An 8,009-nucleotide genomic window follows, 5' to 3' on the forward strand; every position below is an offset into this window, starting at 1 on the left:
AAATGAATATCCCATTTATCATTTATGCATGTAAAAAATAAATAGCTACAGTATACCCACAGCTATTAATAGTGATCCCAGGCAACCCTGTGAAATGTCCACCTCTTGGCCAAGTTTCAGTCAGTGGCTGTACATGAACAATGCCCCCCTTTATACTGTCAGTGAATCCAAGAAAGAGACTAAATAGGCCTTTATAATGGACTTTCTTTCATTTACTTTATTAATTTGATGCTCTTATGCAGAATTTATGCCAAATTATGCCAGTTCAGTTTCCTGCTTACAATACAACATAATAATGCAGAAATGTGAGATTTGCTTAAACATTACTATGTTTTTGAAGTGTTTAAAACTTATACCGATCTAATTTGTTATTGATTAGGATGTTTAACTTATTTATGCTATCATTTTCCCTCTTTTAATCGACTTTCTTAAATGTATGTTGATGAAATTTTAGTTCAGCATTTCTTTTATAATACAATAAAAGTCTGATTGCCTGCTGGAGGCAGCAACAAAGAAATACTCTACATCTATTGGCTGGAGGCGTGTACTCCCCCTGACCAATCAGATCACTCGGCTCAGCCGTCTCCTGGTTGCCTGGTAGAATTCGGTGAGTTGGGGAATGTGAACTGCGCTCTGATTGGTCGGCCGCGATGCGGTTGGCCACGGAAGGCTATAAATAAGAGCAGAACTCTTGCACAGTATTTTATTTGGTTTGCATGTTTGTGGGTGTGTGTCTGGAGGGTGTATGCGTGCATAAATATATAAAACCTTTTGTGACTAATTTATTTTAAATTATATCATATTTTATTACGGTAAGCTCTTCCTGCTCTTTATACACCTTTCTCTCTCATGCTGTAATAGTGCTGTAGCGCAGCTAGTTAGCTGGCTGCCTTTGTTTGCCTGGGTAGGTAGATGTAGCTTTATAGGGCTCGAACTTTTGCTCGGACTTTCTCCTTTTGTTTAGCAAATGAATCGGAATTTGGCCGAACACATTTTTACTGCTAACCTCTTTGCTAGCCGGCAACTTTTAGCTTGGTTGCCATCCTATGTTTGTTTATTTCACTCTGCATTGAAAGGCTAATGTTTAGCGAGGGGGATTTGTGGTTAAATAGAGTGCGCTCTGTGTTTTAGCTATCAGGTTGATCGGTTTCGGTGGTTAACTGTTCTGCCTGCTGTTTTCTATTTCAGCACTTTATAAGGACGAGACATTAATCTGAAGGGGTGACGTTATTCACCATGGTTGCAACAAGCACACTGACGAGCAAAAACTCAGAATGCATCTCGGAATTTATCGACCGGGGATATGACCCATCATGCATCGATAACGGTAAGACATCTGCACGTTTCTGACCGTTTAAAGCAGTGTTTTTATTACTATGTATGCTGGGACTGTGCGGCTGCTGTGAACAATGCAGGCGGTTTGCAGGGATGTTGATGCAGAGCTGCAGGGCAGAAAGAGCGGAGGGATGCACGAATGATGTCAGCAAAAAGATGAAGTCATTCCATTAGCCAGCAGAGCTCCTCTCTTAGCCCAGTTTTGCTTGGTAAGAGCTGAGGATAGAACAATGAGGGGGGCTTAAGACCGGTCAGCAGCCTTCTGTAGGTATTTTGCAAAAGGCTAGATTTAAAGGGCATTTGGCTTTTTTCTTTACACGGGCAAAGTTCTATCATTTTGTTCTTTTATGCTATGTAACTTGTGCTTGCTGTATGCTTTTGATTTCTGAAGGAAGAAAGAAACTTTTACTATTAGCAGCCCTTTATCAGCTGACATTTAAACATCTAGACACAGCCAACATATGAAAATGGGCTTTTGTTAATATGGTTTATTAATAGACACTGTCCCTAACAAGACAAAAAATGGTCTAATTGTGATGTGGGAACGATTCCTACCAAATATGTAGCCTGATTTTCTTTCTTGATTGCACCTGGTGTCATTTTCCAAATGAATATTGAAATATATCAAAATTTGAAAATATTGTGAAGCAGGAAGAAGCAGCATATGCAATAAAAATCTACTCGCCACACCGTGGTGACTGTAGTGCCTGAAATGGTTGTGTTTACCAGATCAATCCAGCAGAGCTAGATGCTACTAAAGGTTTGACTTTATGATCTCACTTTCTTCCCTCCCTGTTTTTTTCAGAGCTGGACTTTTGGGAGCGATCCCTGGCTGAGCCATACCTGAGCGTGGAAGTATGTGAGGAGCGGGCTTGCCAGCAGCTGGCACGGCTGCTCGAGGGCTGCCTGGCGCGGGCCAAGGCCAGCACGCTACGGTGCGCTCAGGTCCTGGTACCGGAGACGCTGACACGGCGGGTGGCGCGGGACATGCTGCGACTGGCGGCAAGCGAGCCGTGTGGGCTCCGCGGCTGTGTGCTGGACGTGCGCCTGGAGCTGGAGGAGCAGCAGCGCCGCTGTGAGAGGCTGGAGCGGCTGGTGTGCGACGCCAGTGTGGTGCCCACCTTCGAGCTGACGCTTGTCTTCAAGCAGGACGGGGGTGGCTGGCCCAGTCTGAGGGACTTCCTGCGTATTGGCACATGCTTCCCTCCCGGCTTCCGCCGTGCCCTCAAACTCCGGCCTGGCTTTAGACTTGTTAAGAAGAAGCTGTACTCTTCAGCGGCCGGTCCAGTGGTGGAAGAGTGCTGAGCTGATGGGTGGTGGGGTTTAAAGGCCAGAGCACACTGACCCAGCAAACACTAACGTTCTGGTGTTGGTAGTTGACTTTAGAATGTTTAGAAAAAGTGAGAAACTAAATGAACCAGTGTGAATGGAAGAGAACATTCTATAGTCATGTGAATGAGGGAAGAATATTTCTGTAACCGTGTGAATGGATAAACATTCGAAAATCTCCTGAGAATCTCCCAACAATCTCACATGGGTGCGATACACCACCCCAGTGTTTTTGTTGCGTTGGTGTGCTCTGGCTCTAAGGGTACAATGCACTTCAACACTTCTTGTGAATGTAAGGGTCTGCCTTTGGAGCAACTCCTTTTTTCCTGCACTTTTTTATACTGTTAATGTGAACTAGTTCAGTGTCGAGTACATGTTAAATTTGGGGATGTGTAGCTGAGATAACAATGGAAAATTTGATATGGTGATGGAAGTTTACTTTTTTGTAAAGCATTACTGCAGTTTCTTTTGAGCAGCTGTGCCTATAATTTTGTGCCATCTCACTTAAATTGTGTATTGGGTATTTCCAGATTTTTCTAGTATGCAATTTTTCTTGTTTACACCCTTCATTGTTGACCAGTGTTTTTCTTGGTACACAGCATTAAAACCCAACTTGTAATAAAACTGTAAATACCTTTGGTCATATGTTACCTTTTTGAAGGGGGCCATTACTGTCAGTAGAATGTATGTCATATTTCTGAATGTACTGTTTCTATCATAGTATTTGCTTCTAAAAACATACTGCTGAGGGATAACATCAGACCCCCTCTGCCAAATGTGCCACAATTGTTTAAAATTGATGGGTTCCTTTTTCTAGTAGGCATAACTGGTTAAGTGCTTGTTTAGTGCTTGACTGTAGAAGGGTTTTTAATGTTTCTAAGACATGTTCTGTCTATCACTTTTGGCTGCAGTGCTGTTCCAGCAACTGAATCTATTGTTTTAAGAAGTTCCTGTTACAGGAAGTGGAAATCCTTGTCTATTTGACAATAAACTATTTTCCAAATATCTTAATTTTAAGTCTCCCCAGTTTGCTTTGTTTTGCTCTCAGCATTGTCAACAACGACTGAATTGTGGTAAAGCTGCCATAAAGATGAATTACTACATTCAATTGAATTGTAATGGAAAATAATGGTTTTAGATCAGCACGCTGACTCTCACCAGTATCTTAAATAAGCAAGCCTTCATTCAGATCAATGAAGCTGGAAGTTTTACAATTTGTTTATGTATAAATCCAATGTAAATTCAATGTGTTAATTACCAACAGCATGTTAATGTAAAATGCTTGTTGCTGAAACCTTCAGAATAGTTTGCATCCTTCTTGCAGTTCTGTCATAGAAATGAACTGTGTCTAGTGTGAGGGACAAAAAGGTAAAATTCTTTCACTCTTTCACATAAAGCTGAAGTGATGTTTGGATCTGCTGACTAGGCAGCCTATTAAAATCAAGTTTTAAATCTGTGAAACCACTTTTAAATTTATTTTAGCTCTGTGCAGGACCATTACAGTCTTAGAATAGTGAGGGAACATTGCATTGTAGGGTGAATTGGATCCTGTAATATTCTTTGGCTGTTGTACAACCATGCAGGGAAAACACTGGAACTCATGTCTCTCACAGGATGGCTGCTTATATTTTCTTAGCAGTTTGCACCTGGCATTGTGAGAAGGCATCTTAAGGCTTTCTCAAAACATTAGGCATTTGGTAGTGTGAAAAATAACTAGGTTATTTTTAATCTCTTTCTCAAGGTCCAGGTTATACATTGATTGTTGAGTGTTGGCTATGGTTACAAGTGGTATCTGCTTGACAGCCCTGCTGTGAATTCTAGTTTTTTGGGAATCTTATAGAAACATATGCCAGTGTTCTGTATTTCAGTGTACTGTGATATAGGGACACGATATTGTTATCGTGGACACTTTAAAATGCAGTAACTGAACTTAGTAAACTGTAACTGAACAGTAGCAAAACTAGGTTACGTTAGGCTCTATGTTAAACACTGTTACATAATGATACACACAACTGACAATAAAAAAGTTCATTTGGTGTTTGAATAGTTATTTAAGTGTGTCATTGGTCTGAGCACCTTAACAGATCTGAATAAAGGTTGCAGGGCTAGCTAGAGTGGTCAGGGTCTGCTACCCAGCATGACAAACATCTTCCACATTCCCTAATATAATGGTTTTAACTGATAGTTTAGGCTGGTCAGAGTCCAGATTTTAACCCTATAGAGAATATTAGATCTCACATTAAACACAGTCTAGCTTGGTGGTGTTTTTCAACTGTTTGAAGCCATCAATGCTGAGTGGAAAAATACTGACACTTCTTTCTGTAAAAGATAGTCTGCAAGTTTACCAACAAGACTTCAGCATTTACAGAAATCAAAGCAAAAGCTATTCCATATAAAAAGTTTACCTTTTTTGTAATGATTTGTTATTTTTTTTGTGTGGGAGTTTACATGTCTCTAATTTTTAGTTCTTTTTTATGAAATAGAATTACTGTGTTTGTTGTATTTAAACTCTGTACGTATTGTAATTCTGTTGTTTCATTCATTTCTACAAAGACTACATTTTTGAAATGCCCAACAAAAAATTTAGGATTTTTTTTCTGTGTTATCTGAGACACACGCAGGCAAGCTCCCATTTTTTTCACAACCTGATTGGTTAGGACTTCAGGGCCCATATTCACAAAGTATCTCGGAGTAGGAGTGCTGATCTAGGATAAGTTCCAGTCAGTAAAGTCCAAGTAAATAAGAGAGGAATCTGATCCTACATCAGCAGTTCTGCTCTAAGAAGCTTTGTGAATACAGGCCCAAGATTCAAACTGCAGTTCCAATGTGTCAGATTCAGCACTAACATAATTAGGAACTGACAGTAGAATCAACTAATCAGACTGTGATTTACAGTGGGTGGGACCATTCTACAAGTCCTCAGTCACTGTCAGCGAGTACCAGTGGTGGCCTGACCAGCGCATTTCAGTCAGCAGTTCTAACCAAAACCTTGAACTTGAACAGCTGTTCAGATCAAGCTAACAACCTCTCAGCCTCATTTATTGAACCTGTGTAGTTGCCTTAATAATTTTAATTGTCTGGCTGGTCTTTTTCTTGTAGTGTTACCGTTATTTTGTCTTTCTTCTATATGTCTGCTGGTACCTGATTTAGCTTTATTGTTATTTATTGTTTATATTTAATACTCCAATGTTTTCTTGAGCTTGCAAAGCTTATTGCTTAGTTTCATGAGAGCTGAAAGTCTTCAAGACGTGACCACAAGCTAGTCTATGATCTTACATGACTCAATGCCTAAAAAAGAGCTCAGATTTATTCTCTGTGCTCTTTTTTCACGACCTGATCAGAGTGAGACAAGCTACCACACCAGTTTGGGATTGTTACCTGAGAAGCATGCAAATGTGTTCCAAATGTGAAACTCTAAAGAGCACAATGTAAGATTAAGTTGATTTCACACTGAATATATTGGGCACACTGTGGGCATTTTAGCATATTCTGGGTATTCAATATTCTACACCTGATACTGACCATTTTCTTACATCTTACTGATTGAAATTGCTTGGGAAAAAGTCTCCTGCCAACAAGAGTGAGCAACCCATCACAGAACACAGTTTTAGTAACTATCACTAGGCCCAGAAAGCCACTCACAGCCAAATTATTTTAGACTGCTTTTTCCAGACTGAAAGTATCAGGCTTCTTTGTAAACACTCTCACGTCTAGCATTATAGTAATCCAGGCCAAGTTTGGTTAAAAAAAGTGTCTGGGATGTTGCAGATGGAAAATATATCATTTTAATAGAGCAGATGTAATTTCATACATGCTCAGGAAAAGTCCAGTTAATAAAAGTGTTACTTTTTATGGCATTATATCATTTTATCATTTTGAACATTATCTAAATTATGTGTTTTTTTGCTGGTTGCTGATAATTTGCTTATTTTATGCTGTTTAGGCCTCAAGAAATATATGGAAAATATACAATGCAAATAAAGCCTAAAGATGAATCTGTGCAGGTTCATACAGAATATAGAGGCAACATTAATCAGGGTTGAAATGGAGTCCAGGATGTCCCTCTGGCAGATACGTGTGTAAATAGTGTGACTGCAGTGAGTGTGAGTACATCATATGACTCTACACTAATAACCTACTGAGTGTGTGTGACATTTCAGCTGGGTTATTTAATGAGAAGGCCTGTAAGTTGACGCAAAGAGGTACATACTTCTCCTCAGATGAAACCTGACTTGAGCCACTGTATGAATGTAGAGGTAATTATTTTGAAGAACTTCTACAGGGTGTTTTGAAACGTTTATTTGTGTCACCATGCAGAGGTACAAGCAAGGGGCTTACATAATACATTCATAATGTTCCACAAATACTTACTGGTGTTTTCGTTATATATCCATGTGTATAATATCAGTTAGGTAGCTAGTCCATCCATCCATCCATCTATCTATCTATTTATCTATCTAAGACTGTAATAAAGTGTCTCAATTACTGATTCTTAATAAAATTACCCAGGATCATCCTCTAGATTCTTCTGCAGAAGTTGAAAGATTTAGTTTTAGTCATTTTAAAGAAATTGTGCTGTTGCTTGTGATCATTTTGATGAGTTGCTGTACTATTTATCTAACGCAAAATTAAGAATAATGATTGACCTTAACCATCACAAGAAATCATTTTAGGGCTAAACTAATGAACTACTGTGAAATGATGTCTCATATCAATTTATTTTAGTTATACAAACCTTTCTGCACTCTTAAAAATAAAGGTGACACAGAGAGTTCTTTCAGTGATGCCACAGAACACGATATTTTATGCTGTATATGCTGCTACTGCTGCTGCATAAACTAAAACTAATCCACTTAACCATTGCTTCACCTGTTTTCCCCGTTTTGTACTATAATACTTTATACTAATGCTGTTTGCTATCCGGTGTCGAACAGAAGAGGATGGGTTCCCCTTTTTGAGTCTTGGTTCCTTTCAAGGTTTCTTCTTCTTGCTCTTAGGGAGTTTTTCCTTGCCACTGTCGCCATTAGCGACGTTAATGGGGGCTTTGGACCCGGATTTTTCTGTAAAGCTGCTTTGTGACAACGCCTGTTGTTAAAAGCGCTATGTAAATAAACTTTGCTTGCTTGCTATTTTAAATTAAACGGTTTGAAAGGTTCTTTAAGAAAACAAAAAGGGTTCTTTTATGGCATCACGCAAAGAAAAGATTTTGCATCTTTTATTTTTAAGAGTGTGGATGCATGAAGCATTTGTCATTCTATAAATATTGTCACTGTTTCCATTATTTTTTTCAGTGTAATTTAAAAACAGCAATTGGACCAATAGTTCACTCCATTCCCATACTCTCT

At 39.2% G+C, this 8,009-nt stretch overlaps 1 protein-coding gene across 1 annotated transcript; it reads left to right on the forward strand.

The window, feature by feature from the left end:
* The first annotated feature begins 718 nt into the window (after positions 1–718).
* LOC118826591 (DNA damage-inducible transcript 4-like protein) lies at positions 719–3,460 on the forward strand. The gene is made up of 3 exons (XM_036597598.1): positions 719–812; positions 1,189–1,327; positions 2,141–3,460. Exons 2-3 carry the CDS (start codon positions 1,237–1,239, stop codon positions 2,638–2,640), a joined length of 591 nt encoding a protein of 196 aa, XP_036453491.1. The 5' UTR covers positions 719–812; positions 1,189–1,236; the 3' UTR covers positions 2,641–3,460.
* Positions 3,461–8,009: the final 4,549 nt, after the last annotated feature.

The sequence above is a fragment of the Colossoma macropomum genome, unplaced genomic scaffold (assembly GCF_904425465.1).
Source record: "Colossoma macropomum unplaced genomic scaffold, Colossoma_macropomum, whole genome shotgun sequence".
Taxonomy (NCBI): domain Eukaryota; kingdom Metazoa; phylum Chordata; class Actinopteri; order Characiformes; family Serrasalmidae; genus Colossoma; species Colossoma macropomum.

Coding starts and splice junctions, on each gene's coding strand:
- LOC118826591 (XM_036597598.1), top strand. CDS start 1,237: ATGGTTGCAACAAGCACACTGACGAGCAAAAACTCAGAATGCATCTCG. Junction 1,328..2,140: donor CCCATCATGCATCGATAACG/GTAAGACATCTG, acceptor TGTTTTTTTCAG/AGCTGGACTTTTGGGAGCGA.